Consider the following 20,320-nt stretch of genomic DNA (forward strand, 5'->3'; position numbering starts at 1 on the left):
TCCTAAAGTGAGCTCCGAGGGTCAAGAATAACCTCTGCCTCAACATCATGACGTGAAAAATCTTGAGATAAGTGCGATAATTGTATGAATTTAGATGACAACTGTCGTCGATCATTAGAAAGTGAGTATGCGAGAACTATGAAATAAAGTAAATAGACACGCGTCATTTTGTTACAAAATTACATGGCGAACACATTTTATCTAATTCCAAACAGTTATCGTCGAATGTACACGGTTAAAGGAGCACTGTGATTGACCAAATAAAAAAGATCTTAACGATTTATCCCTTTACAAGCGACGTTTCCTTCATCGCCATCGTAGCGAAGTAGGAAGAACACTTGCCTAGTAATCATAAGGTTGGTGGTTTTAGTCCCCTTCGGGGTAATTTTTTGGTACTTTTTAAAAGTGTTTTTTAGACTCACCTTAATGTAACTAAATCACACATATAACCGATTTAACATTTTGGGGGAGTAATTTTGTGGTTCATTGGCGTTTTGTCGCATCTCTGCCGCTGGTGGCATAATTTTCAAAACGGTAGAGGGGCCACCGGGGATCGTCGCTGCGGCGCCGCCAATGTTTGGCGTGATGTCGCTAATTGCCCATTTGTGGTCCACCGACGCTTACGGCATGGGGACAATTCAGTGTGAGTGGCGAAACCATTCAGCAGCACCTTCACCAACTGAGGAAACACTAGAAGTTGGGTCGATGGGTCCCACATAACTTGATTCCGGGTCAAAAGGCAACGCAAGCAGACACCTGTGTTTCTTTGCTGTCTCGTCTGAGGAAGGAGCCATTTCTGGACAAGGTGTTGTCATGTGATGAGAAATGGGTCCTGTACGAAGTTCCACGGTGCCGTCATAATTGGTTAGCATCCCATAAACGGTTCCAAGACAGCCGAAACCAGAAGAAAGTCCTCCTGTGTGTTGATGAACTGCTCGTGGCATCGTGCATCGGGAACTGCTACCACTGGTCATCGCATCAATCCAACTGTGTACTGTCAGCAGTTGAGCCGTGTTCAAGAGAAACTCAAAACTCTGGAGCCAGCACTTCTGAATCCCAAAGGGGTCCTTATGTTACAGGACAACGCTAAGCCCCTCGTGGCTAGGATGACCCGGGACACCATTTTACGCCTTGGATAGGAAACACTATTGCATCCGCCATACTCCCTGGACATTGCACCGTCCGATTATCATCTGTTCCCTTCCTTGGACAATCACTTTAAAGGATGCCAGCTCAAATCCCAAGTGGAGGTGCAAAATGCACTTGATAACTTCTTCACTTCACGGAACACCAACCTCTACCGCGATGGGATAAATGGCCTTCCAGAACGTTTGCAGAAGGTTGTCGATCTATTCTTGATCTTCCAGATACGTGTTAGGTGACATATGAAAGTCCGGAGGTGGTGGGTGAGAAAGCGATAGAACTTTCTTGTTTACCTATATAGATCGGTTCTGTGTATTGAAATAGTTATGCACAAAGGTATAATGTTTGGTCGGGGGCAGTAGTTCTTGGTTAAACATAATACAAACTATCTGTAATATAATTTATGAAATTACTATTATCATTATCATCATCATTATTATTATTATTATTATTATTATTATTATTATTATTATTATTATTAATAATAATAATAATATTAATAATAATAATAATAAGCTAAAACAGTGTTTTTAGTTTTCCGGAAGGAAACCAAAATTTTCCAGTTTTTTTCAGGCTTCAAAAACACTAGCTGTAACACATTTTTTTTAGATTGTAGCTGCCCCCCTTCAAAAACGACGGGCCCCTCCTACAGAAACCTGCTGGCTACACCCCTGGTCTTAGGTGACATATCGATGTTCTAAGGTGATAGGTCAAAAAGCGACAGAACTTTCTTCGTTAATTTTATACATACTATGTAAAACTACTGTATAAGTTCTAGTATCTCGAGTTCGGGAAGTCGGAATGTCAAAATTCCTTAAGATTCGTGTTCCTCGTGCTCTACTTTACAAAATATATAAAAATCAGGTGGGGTCCAGTTTGCTTCCCTGCAACCGAAAAGTACCTTGGAAGTGTCATCAAAGAAGTAACTAAAAAAAAGTGCAAATGATCCCAGGTCAGTATTTGTAACACACAAGTTCACATCAGTACTTACGGACTTCTAAACCGTAAGAAAGTGGGAGGAAACGGGAGCAAATAAAAAAAAGTCGAAACACAGACATAAATCAATACAATTGTCTCGATCGATAGATGCTTTCACAATTGTTAAAAGATGTAATTAAAAACATTGGTTTCGGTTTTGAAAACCGCATTTGCGATTTCGGTTTTGAAAACCGCATTTGCGATTTCGGTTTTGAAAACCGCATTTACGGTTTCGGTTTTGAAAACCGCATTTGCGGTTTCGGTTTTGAAAACCGCATTTGCGGTTTCAGTTTTGAAAACCGCTTTTGCGGTTTCGGTTTTGAAAACCGCTTTTGCGGTTTCGGTTTTGAAAACCGCATTTGCGGTTTTCGGTTTTCAGAAAACCCGTTTTCTCAAAAACCGAAAACCGCAAATGTCACAAAAATTCAACAGCACTAATTCTAACGTAGTGGTTAGTGTACTAAAGTATTCATTATTATGTAAATACAATCAATACTTCGTAGTAAATTTTACAACTGATCATATATATGCATGGATGTCCTATTATTTATTCACTCTCACTACATTATATATATATATCATTAATATTATCACTACTCATTTATATATTTATTCATTTTCCTATGACTTCGATTTATTTTCAGACACCCTATAGTCTACCATCACGCCCAAGACTATACAAGTAGTCTTATTATATATTAAAATCAACAGATTATTATAGTACACTAATCAATACGCGTGAGCTTGTATGAACTGACATTAGATTCTTTCAAAAGAAATTATAGTATTATTCACTTTACGGCTTATTTTGTATGCAACGAAAATTCAATATTATTAACTATACACAATTATATTTTCAGAAAATGTCAACAATGCGATCGTTCACAGAAGCAACGGAGAGAGAGAATTTTAAACTGCAGCCTGACAACAAAATAAAGCCATATAGACAAACTTCAGGTTAAGGGGAAAAGCAAAGTTTACTATTATTATTAATAATAATTCAATTACTGGACTATATAAATCAACGTGCTTTTCAGGAAAGTTAATTTATAAAGTAGTTTGTCTAAATACCTATTCATATGGACCGAAACTAATATTTAGGCATCAATAAGTGCAAAAGAAGGGCAATTTTCATGTTGACCAGATCGTTAAGTCTTGAAGTAACAAAAACCTATTGGAGAATAGTCCTAAGCCCGATACGAGATGGCATTGATAGTACGATAACTAACTATGCACTATTAAATAAACTTTGTACTCTGTCGTAAGCAATATAAGCAATATAAGCGTTAAATATAAGCAATCTACTATGTAATTACGGTAGAGGATTACTACGAATTTGAGTTGCGGATTCATTTGACCATATAAACTAACCGCAAGAGATGACTAATTGTACAATACGCTGTCCGTAAAGAAATAAATCATACTTTCACTCACCCATCAGTTTTACGGTTAAAGTACGAAACCACAAACACATACATACTATATCCCACATTAACTAAGAAAACAAATATTAATACATATTACTACAATGTTAAATCGTATTATCACACCACTTGACGACACATAAATCAAACAAATCACTAATTTCCTCTTAAACCGGCTTTATGAACTATGGAAAGGAGAAGGAATAATCAGAGCCCAATGGCCCTCCTACCAATTAAATCATGGTTTTCTGATTGCAGAATTATTGTCAATGCCCCAGAAGGGACATATTGAAACTACTAATGGTAAGGGTCTCTTTCCTGAAAGGAAAAGAACTCTTTTTGATTCTTTATTTAGCCCATAATGTGTTAGAAGCTGTGATCAACTCAGGAATAAGAAAGTCCCTGTTCTAACTTACACTGACATTATAATAATAAATTCAACCACGAAAAAAATCTACACCTACCGTCAGGTTACAATAAAAAAATCACATTTACTACATATACAGACAAAAGCTATATTAGGAAAGGCCTATCGCACCTAACAGGAAAATTTTAAGGATAATGGGAATTATCAAGGAAAACAATAATCTTTAAAATGTTTTGAAAAAGATCACACACTATGATGAATTCTGTCCATCACTATTATCATTTACTAACATGGCGTCGCTTGGGTTGAAGTCTATATCTCACTGATTTTCTGATTGTTTTAAAATGAAAATCCAATATTTTGGGGATTCTATACTCTCCCAACGGATTTATTTATTATTGAAACTAGTTTTATCTTATGCTACTGCCTTTTTGTCGAAAAATTCCAATATATATATATATATCTGCAGCAAACTAGTAGGATGTTGCTTGATTCGTTTACAGGTAGAGAATGACAAGAAACGCGCCTTAATACTAGAGCACCGGAAATAGTCCCAATCAGAACACAGTTTTAGCGGCGGAAAATATAAAGCGAATAGAAAATAGTAAAAACTGGATGAAACCGGACTTTGGAGGGATATGGGCATCTCAGAGGGACGAAGGGGATCTAAATTATTCTGCCAAATATCAGATGGGTGGATAATTTCAAGAATTTCTGTCCAATTGCGGGCCTATGTTTTCGTATAGCATTAAAGTGTATAATTTCAATACTCATCCATTTGAAATGCCCATATACAGGGTTTACAATAAAATGATGTATAAATAAAGATTTTATTCCCAGAAATATAATTCTTCCGAAGCTCCCAGAATAATTTTGGGTTAAGTAACGAAGAAATAAATTTACTAGATGGACCGAAAATTATATGTTGGAAAAAATTCAGTACGCGGTATGTTCAAAAAATATTGGATCCCTCCAAACAAAAAATTTCATTACCTTGATTGTATTGGCACGTTACAACCGGGTACCGAATTCGGAACCGCCTTAGTGACTATACTCCGCTGCTCTATTTATAAACAATATTCAAATTGATGACAAACTATTTTTGTGAAGGAAAATAACTTTTGTTTCCGACTGTACTCTATACCTGAATATAATATGCATAATATCTCCAAAGAGTCCGTTGTGTGCCAATGGGGTCTCAGCAGCTTCACAAATGGTCCGTAGCAAACATTCCCTTCCACCAAGTCCTCTCCTACAAAAGAGAAATCATTAAAAAATAGAATTGTAAAATATTGTCATCGTAAGGACATACAATAATGAAAAGAAAATTGCCTATAAAATACCAATAGGCAGAATTAATAAATTATATTTAAGACTATGAAAGAGCAGAAGTATAGGAATCATATCTAATTCAATCCCTGGCCATACTCTGTAATTCCTTTACATTTGTCATATCTCTCTCTTATACTAAACAAATGTTGGATATGGAGCAAACAATTTTCTTTCATTGTTGAAAGACATGAACAAAAATACTAATGGTTCTCAAGAGGTGAACCGTACTAGTCATCAGAATAGAACAATGTTAAACCGTAATTGCATTGCTTGGAGAATCTTCTTGAAGTGAAAGAAAGAAGCAGTTTATGACATCTGGTTTGGTACTTGTGTTAGGTTGTACGAAGCTGAGCGTAAAATAATCCCATTGTTTGCTCCATAGCCTACTGGAGAAAGTTTGGAAGAAATGTTTTCTAAAAATCTTTTAAATCATCCCTCAATAATTAGTCATAGTTCTATTAAGAAATTGGAAATGACAGTTACAGAAATGATTCCTAATTTGCACCAAGAAATGGACTTAACTGTATCCACGATGTTGGGCATGCTATTTACACTGATCAAAACAATTAGGGGAGTAAGCTTGAAAACGCAAAAACAACCGAGGGAAATCGAAATTGCCTATGTGTTTGGTTGTGTGGATTACTGCCGTGATCATTGCAATGCACCTGTGAATGGTATTTGACCAGAATGACCTCGAGGATTTATGCATTTGAATGAAAAACACCCACAAGAAGACACAATAGAAACTTCACAGTAACATGATAGAAATGGACATTTGCACAACAAAACATATCTGTATGTCCTTCCGGAACGGCAATAACTGCAGAAAATTTGTTAGTCGTTGATTTGATTAGGTAGTCGATGTTAGTCTGTGACATATTTCTCTATTCCTCCAATAGAGCCACTTCCAACAGCTGCACAGTTGGTGATGGTGTTGGACTGGCAGCAATATCTCTGCCGAGTGTCAGACAAGAGTTCAATCGGATTTACCTCTCGTGAGGACACTGGCCATTTCATCCATTTGATATCCTCTGCCTCCGACATCATATCTACATCGTGTTCGGTGACATCTGGCATTATCGCTCATAAAATAAAACAATTGCCAATTACTGCAGTTGTATTAACAACATGAGAACTAAGAATCTCATTTGTGTATCGCTGAGCAGTTAGAACACCGTTTCGGATGATTTACGGGCTGTATGTCATCTAGTACTAATTCCACACCATAGTGCAATCGTTCCTACCATGGGATAGACAATTTCAAGGTCCACACTCCCTTTAGATAAAAATATGTCGATTGTCTTATTGTAAACTGAAACATGATTCATCCGAGAACAGTATATAGTTTCTCTAAACCTGACCCTACTCACTATATTCAGCAGCTCAATTTCTACGGGATGAACACTATTGGACAGTGAAAGGGACAAATACCATCGGCACTCGCGAATAAAGACATTCTTTTCGTACTCCATTACACACGATTTTTGACACCCTGCATCCTGATACCAATACAACCAAGCCCTGTTGCAAGTCAGTTGCACTTTATCACCTGTCTCTCTGAACCGATAATACCAAGTAACAGCCTTTTCTTGCTGACGTTATCCATGAGCGACCTTGTCCTAGCCTCCGATGTACTGTTCCCTTCTGTTTAAAGCGTATCCAGAGGCTAGAAATGACACTGCGAGACAGCCTAGGATCTCAGCTACTACATGTTATATCGTCGACAACGTCACAAAGTGTCGTATCTCAAAAAAATCGAAAATTGAGATATTTTACTATGTAGTTGTATACACTGACTTCTACAATTTTCCAAAACGACACATCTGTAATGTGCGTTTTTTTGACGGTGGTGATGACGTCACTGTGTCGTATCTTAAGATGAAGCATATAAACCATTTTCACAAACAGTCGTATCTTGAGTTACGACAGTTTGTGAGCAACAAATCTTTCGCAACTCGACAGATACGCCTATACTCAAAGCAATTTGTTTATATATACAAAGTGGCCCAAAAGTAGGTATACAGTCCCGTACTGATAAAACTCATTGCTTTTCATATCATTTCTTATTGTTATCCATCAGGTAGACTTAGTTTCTTTATCATTTGTTACTAATGTATTTTTTACTTATATCTTAAGCTCGGAACAGCCGAAGCAAATAAACTTATAAGCTAGAATTTTATACTTGATTAATACGGGACTGTATACATATATATTTACACGGCATGGGGCGTTCTCAGGTTGCGGATCGACATGACATGACATTTTTGAGTTTTACGTCCCACGGTTATGCCGGTTAGGCTAAAGGAGACGATGATTATGAGAAATGAATGAAATGATGAAATGAAGAAAGTATAAGGAAACGGGAGAACTCCGAGGAAACCCACGCACATGCAGTTTGTCCACCACAAAGTTCACTTGGCGGGAGCAGGGTTGGAACCCGCGGCCCCATGAACCAGAGGTGAACGCTCTACCACTGAGTCACTGCGGCCCCAGGTAGCGGATCGAGGAGAAGGCCTTTAAATATAGAGGTTAGCTGCGAACATACAGAATAAGCAGTCGCGGGCGGACAAGTAGTGGCCCTCCAGCTTGGGGGTTTAGGTAAGCCTAACAAACTCATCCTGTAATAGAAAAAAAGATACTTTTTCAGAAACAATCACAGAAGCCTCGGACCAAGACTGATAACTTGGCATGACATCAAAAAAAGAAAATGGACATGAGATTTGGAACATGGAATATTAGAATTCTTTATAGGGAGGCGCGTTAAAATCCGTAACGAATGAGTTAGAGAAATACAGGATGGACCTAGTAGGAGTTCAGGTTGGTTGCTATGATGGGGTATGCGGTGCAAACACGTAAGAACATCAGAGAAATTTCTCTCCGATTCTTTGAATCTAGGCATGGACAAAATGAGGGAGATTCAGTCCACAGTGCTATAAGCACATCTATTAAGCACTGTGGCAGTAATTTTGTACCCTCGCAACTTGAACCGATTGTTAAACTGGCAAGAAAAAAGAACCCATATACCGTTCATTGTGTTGACAGAAGCGATGTGTGAGACTAGATGTCTGTTCCAATGTCTTTGTATTCTGTCAGTTAGACGTGACGAAAATGGAGATCCAATCAATTGGACGGAAATGCGCGAAGTGAAAGTGAACAAAGACTATCCAAACTGCATTCAGTTTAAGACAAGTCATTTTGAGGATACTTACATGACTATTTCCCTGAAAAGAACGCAGATTGAATCCACTAGATTGAAGTTGGATAGTTGACCAGTTTTGCAGATTTGTGAAAAATTATCGCTCTAGAGAAGTACGAGGACTCGTTTTGATTGATTGATTGATTGATTTTTAACGTCCCTTTCAGCAGCGAGGCTATATGAGGCGTGGACCTACTGATTAACGTGGAATCCGAACCACATGAACTCCCGCCGGAAATCGAACCCGGGTCTCCCACGCCTACGAGGACTCGTTATCATTATGTCCGGGCCCAACTCCAATCATTCGAAACCCTGAACATGTTCAATTTTACAGAAACTTACCACATTAGCCATCCTTCTCAAGTGCAATATCAAAGCATGCAATTTGCAAATTACTTTGCAAGATTTTATATTCTGGCAATGACAACTTGATAGCATTATTTTATGTTATGGTTAGTATGCTCTTAATATTGTGTTTCTTGTGTGTTCTCAGGAATTTCGTTTTACCCTCAAGAATCTCAGGAAGCATTTGTAAATTATTTTGTGCAATAAACACGGTTTTTCAATAAAAGTCCAATATATTCCGATTGTTCATCTATTAATGTAGTTCTCAGTATAAAAAAATATGCGTCGTGTGTTTCATACAAGAAAGGATTACCATCGTCACAAACTGTTGTATCTTTTTCCCGCCAAATTTTCCACAAGCTTTTACAGGCAAATCCCATAAAACTTCCTACACTGATTTCTTATGATTTAAGTTATAATTTGGTAAATTTTCTCTCCTTTCGGTAAAATAGATTTTGAGTTATGGCTGTTCAAAGTTGTGTGAAAACCTAAAAATCGCTCTCCTGAAAAGTTTAGAAAACTGAGATAAGACAGTTTGTGACGCTGTCGACGATATCTGCCCCGCTTCCATCTTGCCTACAACCAGGGCCGGCGCGAGGGGGGGTCGAGCCGTGCCACCGCCCAGGGCGGCAAGTCTAATGGGCGGCAAAATTTGAAAAAGGAAAGAATACTATCAAAATATAATGCTTCGTAATAGGCCCACATGGAAAAATAAAATTGTGTTCACCTGAGAATGTAATTGAACTTGCTTCATTCACATTCAGGAAAATACTCATTCGGGAAATTCAGAGTATCCCCCCCCCTCTATTTTCAATTATCAAACTACTAGTCACATGTATCTCGTTCAATGTTTCCCTTGCAGTGGTGTAGATAAAATTTTCAGCTAGGGTGGGTAAGATTATTAAGGTGTCTTTTATATTTTTTCTCTTCATTCCAGAGACAATTTAAGCCGTCAATTCACAGGTAACTCTTACAAGTACACATTATATAATGGTGAAACTGTGTTCAGAAAGTGGTTAGTTTATTCCGAAAGTATGAATACAGTTTTCTGTTTTTGTTACAAATTATTTTCCACAAGTATAATATCTTCCACAGTTGATGGCTGTAACAATTGGCGCCACACCTCTGAAGCTTTGGCTAGTCATGATAGGTATCCTATTCACTTTGAGTTGCAAAGAAAGTGGATGGAGTTTTCGATAAGACTGAAGAGTGGTCTTCGAATTGACGGAAAGCACTAGAAAATGTAACTGCCGAAACACAACAATGGAAGAACGTAATAGAACGACTAGTTGCAATAATACAGTTTTTAGGTGAACAATGTCTATTGTTACGCAGAACATCAGATAAACTTTACACAAGTAATAATGGTAATTTTCTAAATTGGTAGAATTCTCTGCAAAGTTTGATAGTGTCAACACATTAAAAGAAAAAATGCAGGACAAAATAAATACCAAATTTACTTAGGAAAAATGTCCAAAATGAAATTATTCAAATTCTTAGTGAACAAATGAGAAGTCTTGTTTTTCTTGAGAGCTGCAAAATATTATAATATAATACTACACTGTACGCCAGATATTTCTGGTACAGAACAAATGGCAATAACAGTTCGTTTTGTACAAATTACAAACAGTAATGGAGAATGCCTTGTAAAATTTGCGAACACTTCCTTGATTTCGTACCGGTAACAGACACCACTGCTCTAGGACTGACAAATAATAATTAAACAGCTAAAGGAAATGAACATTCCTATCAAAGACATGAGGAATCTAGGATATGACAATGGTACCAATATGAAACGCAAACATTCCGCTATTCAGAAGAGAATTTTAGAAATGTTCTCTTCTTAGCCTTCTATGTTCCTTGCAGTAGTCATTCACTAAACCTTGTTGTTAACGATGCAGCCGCATCATCTCAGTACGCCGTTTCATTTTTTTGTATACTTAAAAAGTTTATGACTTTTTCTGCGTCAGTTCAACGTTGGGCTATACTAAAGAAACAAATTAGCAGTCTCACTTTAAGCACCACAATGTGGGAGAGCCGAATTGATGCTCTGACTCCACTTAGATATCAAGTAGGGGAGATTTATGATGCCTTACTTCAAATAAGTAACGATAACAGAATACCTAGGTAGATAGAATGGTTACCCATGATGTTATATGTATAGCAAACCAGCTGCGTGACTTTACTTTCCTTTGCTCGACTCGTTATTTGGTATGATTTTTTACTCCACATAAACATAGTGAGCAAAAGTCTCCAAAGCATTGATTCTCATGTGTTGGATGCAGTGAGGTTTCTTGAAAATGTATTTGAGTTTTTAGAGAGGAGCAGAAATGATGCAAACTTTCAATATTTCTTAGTTGATGCAATGGAATTGACATCAGGACTAAATATAGATAATCCACGGATAGGTAAAACAGTGCAAGCTCGAAGTCGAATGAAGAAGAGAAAGTTTCAGTACGAGGCAGAGGATGAAACTATTGAAGATCCACAAATAAGATAGAAGATCGATTTATATTATAAAGTTCTAGACGTGATTGTGTTAGCTTTAAGAGAAAGGTTTAAGCAACTTATACATCACAGCTAGTATTTCGATTTTCTTTACGATATAAGTAGTCTTCAAGATATACCACTTGAACTTTTGTCTGAAAAGTGTACTAAACTTGCCATCATTTTAACAAACGAAGAATGGAAAGATTAAAACATTATTTGATTTGAAAGACTAACTGAAAGTTTATCCGCTATAATTAAGCCTAAAAGTTCACCAAAACGGGCTTTAAAAAATTAATAAACATATTAATTAAGAAACATAATTAATTAAGAAACATAACTTTGCTCCCAATGTCAGTGTTGCACTAAGGATTTTGTTAATCTTATCGGTAACAGTAGCAATTGGAGAAAGAATTTTTTCGATACTTAAGCTTATTAAAAAACATCTACGTTCTTCCATGCCTGAAACACACTTGAGTGCTCTAGCCATGGCTAAATCATTGGACTACGCGAATGTGATAAAGGAATTTGCTCACATCAAGGCAAGAAAAGTTTCTTTCAATTATCTTCTGTTATGTTAAATTTATGTATCTCCATTGTGTTTTGATATAAAATAAGCTTAAAAATTAAAATTCTTAGTCTTGACTAAATAATTTTCTTTTTAAATTTTATTTTCTGTATGCGCTGCTGCACATTACATATATACAACGAAATTGTGCATACTGAATATTGTGTCATATACGGATGGAGTCGTTTAAATATTACGTAAGCATTCGAGTGAGGTAGTTCAATTTTTGGTTTACTTTTCCATTTCGTACATCTTTTTAAATTTGGTATTTTACTTTTTCGTGAAACTTGAACGTCTTCTGTCAAAATAAGGTTTGCGGATTAAAGGGGCGGCATGTGAAAGTACCGCCCAGGGCGGCAAAACTGCTAGCGCCGGCCCTACCTACAACTCTGCATGCTACAGATTCCGCTAAATCGTGTTGCACTATCATTGTTTCCATTTAGCTCACTTCCATTCGCTGCCCGTCAAAGCGACGCTTATTAGGGTTCCCAACTAACCTAATGATTTCACATTTTATCGCAAGTCAGGTGACGTTATATCTGCATTCTTTCGTGCGGATCATCCAAAATATGCGTTACAGTAATCAAGGCAACAAAAACCGCAACCAAATACATTGGAAATTTCGATGTCCCTCGGTCGTTTGTGCGTCTTCTAGTTTTCTCTCTAATTGTTTTGGCCAGTGTATTTAGGTACATTCGTTGAGATGTAATGCAAACTCAAATATTACTCTTAGCCCTTTTGAAGCTAACGATCAGCTTGTCGACCGAGTGATATCTAGCAGGGTAGTGCAAAATGACTTTAGTTACTATTCGAATAACAAATAGAGGTCTTGTTCTCTCAGGCCAATGAACAAACTGGTGACATTAGCACTACTCGATCGGTTGGACGACATGTTACTCATTAGCATCAATAGAGTTAAAAATATATTTCGCTATTATTTTGGATTTATATCCCTCTTCCTGACTAAATTCTAGTGATAGTCGTGCAGCATTTTATGAAGATAGTATCACTTATAGTATGTAACAAGGGGTTACAGTCACTTCAATGTACTTTCCTCCAATTATTAATTTCTATTTATATCATTTATACAAGAAGCTGAGATGAACTAATTTCATAAGCTCGCGGTATGCATAGCTATAGAACAGAACCTCCGTTGCCGATCCGAGCCTGTCGTTGGCTGAGTGCGGCCACCAAATATAACCATCTTTCATTTCTCAGGCGATGGACTACATACCCATAACTTTTTATTCAGATCCAGCTGGTAGTTATCGAGAAATAAAGTACTACATACAAATCAAATCAAGCATGTCCCTGGCCGAGCTCAGCCAGCAAATATAGCAATCTTTACTTCTTAGATAATGTGCTATTTTTACACTAAATTTGTTTCAAATCTAGCTAGTAGTTACCGAGTAATAAAGTGCCATATACAAAACGATCCGAGAATATCTCTGGCTAAGCACGACCACCAAATATAGCGATCTTTATTCCCTAGACCATGGACTACTTACCCACCAAGTATCGTTTACATCCGACCAGTAATTAGCCAGAAATAAAGTTGCTGCAATAGAAATAAAGTACCACACACACATAAGTCTGGACTGAAACTATAAGCTACAATGTGCTTACGTCGGGAGTTAAAAAAATGAATATGGGTTACATAACTTTCAGTTACTTACTAATGATATATAAATAAAATATTTTAATAACAAAGAGATCTATGTTGAGCAAATATGATTCGTTGCAGAACAAAATCATCACGCCACTAGCAAAAAGTACCCACGTTTGAGCTCATTTCTAATTTCACTTTTTATACCAAATTGAGGGCGATTAATACAATGGAACTATTTTTGAACGTACACTTCAACACGATTCCTAGAAAAATAATCTCAAATACGGGATATAAATAAATATAAATATCCCAACTATGAGGCCGTTTTTCTTATGATCTCATTAACGGATATGTTTAAAAATATTTTCAGTGAATTCAGGATCCTCAAGTTGGTATATATAAAACCCGCACACACACACACACACACACACACACACACAATTAGAAAATTTCCAAGCATGGGCAGTTTCTGTTAGGCATGATCATTAGTTGTTGAGTTTTGATATGTATCAAACTTTATCTGTTATATACGAAAATTAACTTACGATTATGAAGCTGATCCTTTAACAACGGGAATACAAAATTTACTCATTTTTCACGAAAATATACTGAATAAGAAGGAGAGATTTACCTATTTCTCTATAAGAAAACAAATGCTCATAAAGTGAAATGAAAAAGGAGTAATCAAACGCTTCTAACAAATACGTCGGCAATAGAACTATTTGAAACATTATTCTTCTGTGCCACAGTAAAATATAATGTACCACTAAAGTTTCCATACGTGGTAATAATGAAGGTTTTCTTTGCAAGTGATGTCCAAGGGTGAAATTATTATCAATTATCGAATCAATATCATCCTCTTGGCTGGATCAAATAGCTAAATAGGTTGCAAAAGTGCAAAGCGAAAAACATACTCCTTGAGAGAGTTTCACTTACGACAGTGTAAAGAAATTCAGTGTAAAGTTTAAGATGATCAGGTTCGGAAGACTGTTCACGACGTCACCATTATAGATGTCAGCTCAAAGGCCATACTTGCAGCCCGTACGAGGATCAAATACCAAACACTTCTCTACTGAACCTGACGTGAGAAAGAAAGCAGCAATTAACAGGATAGTGAAACTCAACGAATGATAGTAAAGAACAGCTCGTGTAGAAGCTGACTAGGGAAGTACATGAAGTGGTACGCGGGGATCTTCATGTGCTATATGTCTTTGGAAAGGTTACACCAAGTATACCTTACATGTGAAATATCACTCTTGAATAGGTCCTGTATGGGGCATGACGACCATTTGAAGATCAGAACAAGGCACGCTCCGAAACACCAAAAAACATGGACAAACTAGGAAAATATGATGCAATTGTTTTGAGATGTAGTACATATAGGTTTGAAAGTTAGCTGAACACGAATCTGACAGCAAATATTTACAAAACAAAATGGCGGATCCAACATGATGGACACAAATTCCAAAGATAAACTATGGTCTGAAATTTTATATATAGAGACACTCGACATCGCTATGTGTGAATTGGATACCAAAATATAAAATTCAAAATGGCGAATCCAATATAGCGGGCAACATGCAAAACAGTGCTGGAACTGAGAGCAGACAGGTTGAGGTTTTCGTGGTCGGGTATACGAATTCAATGTTAGAAGTGCAAAATGCAATATGATGCTTCCAATATTGTGGACAAAAGGTGGAAAAGTACAGAATGGACGTATGTGTAGCGAGAAGAACCTGGGCTCCGTCTCGATCGCGTCTCTATTTGGAAAAGCACATTAAAGAGGAGACCAAGACAAGATCGAAACTATTCTCGGTATCAGTATCATTCCTACTACGGGGAGTGTACATTTGTCATACATATTGCTCACAAGAGTACGCGGCATAACGATGTTTTAAACGCGCACTTTTCACTGTCATTTTTCGGATCTTCAGATGATATCTACAAATAATCGCAACATACCCTACAGACGCCATTCAAGTAGATGTTACACATGTGAAGTGTAGTCGATGCAGCTTTTCAACGATATATAACAACACATACCGATCCTCGCATAGCTCTTCAGGGGGTGGGAGGGAGTTGGTAGTAAAATAATTATTGCCAATGATTGCAATCTGTTCGTATCATAAAACTTTCATGTGCGCTACAAAACCTGCCCTGCATTCTGTGCTTCAATTTTGGAATGATTGTATAGCAAAACACGTTTCCTGTTTATTGTAAAACATCACCTTATGTATTATAAGAATTTTTCTACTATAGGTATAAGAATAACATATGCCTGTTCTGTACATATCTTTTTCGCATTTTTCGTCCGCCACATTGGATCCGTCATATTGCATTTTTAACATTGAATTCGTATTCAGCGACCACGAAAACCTTTACCTACACGCTTTCATTTCCATAGCTGTGTTTTGTCCGCCATATTGGAGCTACCATTTTGAATTTTACACTTTCGGTATCCGATTCATACATAGTGACGTTGAATATCTCTATATACTTAATTTGTGATCGATAGCATGTTTCTTTGTAATTTATGTCCGCCATGTAGGGTCCGCCATTTTGATCTGTAAACCTGTGATGCAAGATTCGTATTCAGCTACATTTCATACCTATATATACACCACATCTCAAAACAATTACGTCATAGCTTCTTATTTTGTCCACGTTTTCTGGTGTTTCGGAGCGTGTCTTGTTCTGATCTTCAAATTGTCGCCATGTCCCCTACAGGCCCCATTTAAGCGAGATATTTCACATGTGAGGTATACTCGGCGTGACCTTTCCAACAATATATAACACATGCAGATCCCCATGTACCACTTCATGTACTTCCCTAGTGAGTTAGACCATTATGGCCAAAGTGTCGAATTCTGCAGATAGGTGCAAAGTTATACAGCAGTCTGCAATACATTCAGCTTGTAAATTGGCTCATTATTTTTCTGAAATTACCCGGAAACATCTTGACCATAGGATGCAAATAGTCCCATAAAATGGTGACATAATCACAGAGAATTGCCACCATGTTTTAGGCTTGGCGGCGATACCGTAGATCATACGGCGTCTGTCATATAAACATGGCTTGTGATTTAAAATAAGTTGAATGATGTCTTATCTAACCATATTCCACATTACTATCATCAGAGGTCAACATTAGATGTTTGCGGGTTTATTGATGTCGTGCTAAACTGTTATGGTTCCTTACAAACTGTTTCGCCGATACAATCCGACCCTGTATGTCACGCCATGTAGCGCGCGGCGGACTGATCCTCGAAACAAGCTGTGGGAAGTTCTACTTGAGTTCCTCTGTTACTTGCACCGTAATCACACGACGGTTCTTTTTGACAAGTCGTTTTAATGCTCGGTGGGACTGTCACTGAGGGTTTTCCTCGGACCACTGTTATTTTTAGCCGATATGGCCTTGCTATAAGTTTTGTAGGCATCGTCACTTTAGGCACCATCTCTCGCGACACAATCAATATACTCCTCACGCTCGCATCAGAACCGAGAGCCAAGAATTTGTTCTCTTTGGAAATCAGAGAGATAACCTATTTACGCTATCACCGTGTCCTCAGTTCACTGGATACTGCCGTTCTACTACTCCTCACATAGTACAGATTTTGTCCTACCATACGCAGCGCAGCGTTGCGGCCAGAGTCTAACTGTTACCAACTTGGACATCTGTCGTGTATCCAAATTCATGTGTTTCTATTGAAAGTATCTACACTAGTATTAAGGTTGTTTCCTACACTCGGAATGCGATGGGATTTCCCTATATAATAACATGGTATATTTCTTTCCAAAATATTATGAAAACTATTTATTTTATACATTTCAAAATTCGTTCAAATGTTTGTTAGTATTAATATTGCATGTTCAGTTTTACTTTTTCTTGCTAGGGTAATATTAAAGCGCGCTAATTAAAAATTAATTTTCTTCCATTTAAAAGTTGTTTAATTTATGGTCTTTATGTTGCAACAACGCAGAACAGCAGATACGAGGCTAAGCAGGTAGTTTCTTTCATTCTCTGCCCCCCGCTAGGTCACGTGCGTGAACTTTGGGTTGTCCCCGCAGACGAAGATACCAATGGAATGCAGATTGACAGCAGATAAGAGCAAAATCAGTTTTGTCTCTCTTCATAGATCTTAAAGATTTCATTGATTCTGTGTAAACATCTCGGCGAATCGTTACCTGTAGAGGCAAATTGGAACAAAACGAAAATAGTTTTGAACTGAATAGCAAACTCGCTTCAACTCGCCGGGAATTCAACTCGGGTCTCCCGTAACAAGACGCATACACTATCCACTTAGCTCCGCATGAATTCCCGAAAATTACTCGATATCTCTGACAGTTCACTTCTGGTCGGTTCGGGGTGGCCGAGGTGGCCGGTTCTATCCCAGCTCGCGCCAAGTGGGCTTTGTGGTGGACAAACACCATGTGTATGGATTTTCTCGGGAATTTTCTGTTTGCTCAAACTTCTTCGTTCCACCATTTCATTCATTCTGATCATTTCCATGTCCTTTAGCCTAGCCGACATAACTGTGGGACGTAAAACTCAAAGATTTCATTTCATTTCTAAATAACAATCTAATGCATTCTACAGTGCTCTATTTCCCAATAATAGCGTAAAGATTGATTATATGCTTGCAGATTGATATGCCATAACATTGATTATTGATGCAAAGAAATGTACCAACATCTGCCAGGTAGTCGCTACAAGAAAGAGTGATATATATTTCGTTCAAATAGTGTTCTCTATGAAACGGACGAGAAGTAAGGTTTTCTCGTCTCGTCTACTACATTTAATAGGTCTTGTCTTGTCTTGTCTCGATCCTCGAAGGCTTCTTTCGCTCTTGTATCGAAACTTTATTCTTCCGTTTTGTTAATTTATGTAAAAAAAAAAAAAAAAAGCCCTAATTGTTTTCCTTAATATCAACTGGAAGTTATCACAACCGTTCTGCGTCACGATTGGTCCACGAATAGTGTGATATAACAACATTTAAACCATATTTACCGGTATTATTGGAGTAAATTGTGTAATGACTTGTATATTTTAAACGTAGGTAAATGCTCTTCATTGTTTTCGTACCAATTTTATCAATTTGTAGTTTTTTACATATGAATCATGTGACACTAAAATAGTGTTTGAGATCTAAGACTTGGGTGAATTAGTGTTTCCCACAGGACTCGAGGAATTTCTCGTCTCGAAAACGAGACGATAATTGTTATGTTTCTTGCCTGGTCTTGAATTTAAAAAGGTAAAAAGATACAATATTAAGTTTTTGTTTTCTTGCGCCACAGTGAAATATTTTCCAGTATAAACTGCCAGTGTTCTTATTTCTATGATGATGCAGGTTTGAACTTCCTATCTAGTATTACTGGTTATAATACCTATTCAAATATTATCAAAACCGGTGGCAATTTAGGATCTTACGGGGGGGGGGCTTGAGAATCAGTAAGATGCATTTGTGTTGTGCGTATAATGCGAAAAATAATAATGAAATTATTTCGGGGGCTTTGAGTTCGATAGCCCCCCTAAATATGCCACTGATCAGAATATATTTTTTATAATTATTAGCGCATAAATGTAACCTTCATAATATTACTAAATACTTATGTTCATTGCATTGTTCACATAGAGCAATATCATGTGATGGAGCAAACTTTTTAGCGCTGTATCTCAGTTACATGAGTTACACTTTATTCGCCTATATAAATCAACTCGCTAAAGCTCGCTGGGGGCTCCGCCCCCAGGCCCCCGGTCAGGCCTTTGCCATGAGGTGTCATGTTCTAGAAAACTATTCCTTCAGGAATTCACTTCCCTTTAAAGCAGACACCTGTTACCAACACATACTTCAATTAAACCGGTATTATTCCTTCCATGTAACTTTGAAAAGCAAACACAAAATTTATTAGAAAGAACTCTATTACTACTTTTACTCTGGCAATCATGTGCATGGCTTATTATGTACACTTTGCGCACACCTATACATGTTAGAGACAATAACAGAATTTATTTTCTCAAACATAAACAGCGGACACTGTCTTCCAATAGCCTACCTATTAAACCTTGCATTTTGCCTAAACACTCACTGTTTACAAATGTGATTTTTGCAACATTTCAAATATTTATTCGTATCATTTTTTAATATTATGTTTTGCAGTGTAATTTAGTACAATGTAATATAATAGTGTCCTTGTAGTTAATTGTACATATTACCTGCAGGAAAAGTAATTCATATCTGTGATATAAGGGTGGGAAAATATTTCAGTCTTCCTGCACATTTATTCTTGTATTTACAATGAAGACTACAATTTACTAGATAATTTACAAATATGAATATTCTTGGAGATTGTTTAAATTTTTTTCATAGCATTTGAGTGAACACTACTTTTGAACTATAATGTAGTACAGTGGATTATAATGGAAACCTTGGGCATAGTTGTACATATTACCTCAGCAAGATTTCTTGAAAAGTTTCATACATACTGCACAAATTCTTCCAGTCTCCCTGTATATTTATTCATGTATTTTCAATGAAGACTACAATTTGTAGGTGATTTACAAATATGATTATTGTTGGAGGCTTTTTAAACATTTGTTGGTATCATTTGAGAAAACACTATTTTGCACTGTAATATAGAAAAGTCCCTTATAAAAGAACCCTTCGGCATAGTAGTACATATTACCTGCAGCAAGACTTTTTGAAATATTTCAAATTTACTGGACAATTTCTTGCAGTCTACCTGTATCTCTCGTCTTGTATTTTTATGAAGACTAAATCTGTTCGTAATTTACAAATATGAATATTTTCAAGGCTTTTTAAACATTAGTTCATAACATTTGATTGAACACCAGTTTTTGCAAAGTAACGTA

General features: G+C 37.0%; 1 protein-coding gene across 1 annotated transcript in view; it reads right to left on the minus strand.

Annotated features, from left to right (window-relative positions):
• The window catches only part of LOC145665767 (uncharacterized), a 153,424-nt gene that overhangs the window by 15,916 nt on the left and 117,188 nt on the right, over window positions 1-20,320 (minus strand). The window contains exon 5 of the mRNA XM_081732895.1: window positions 5,057-5,164. Coding sequence (XP_081589021.1) covers window positions 5,057-5,164 — 108 coding nt within the window. The remainder of the gene's footprint in view (window positions 1-5,056; window positions 5,165-20,320) is intronic.

Source organism: Thermobia domestica, chromosome 12 (genome assembly GCF_964235325.1).
Source record: "Thermobia domestica chromosome 12, izTheDome1.hap1.1, whole genome shotgun sequence".
NCBI classification, from domain to species: Eukaryota; Metazoa; Arthropoda; class Insecta; order Zygentoma; family Lepismatidae; genus Thermobia; species Thermobia domestica.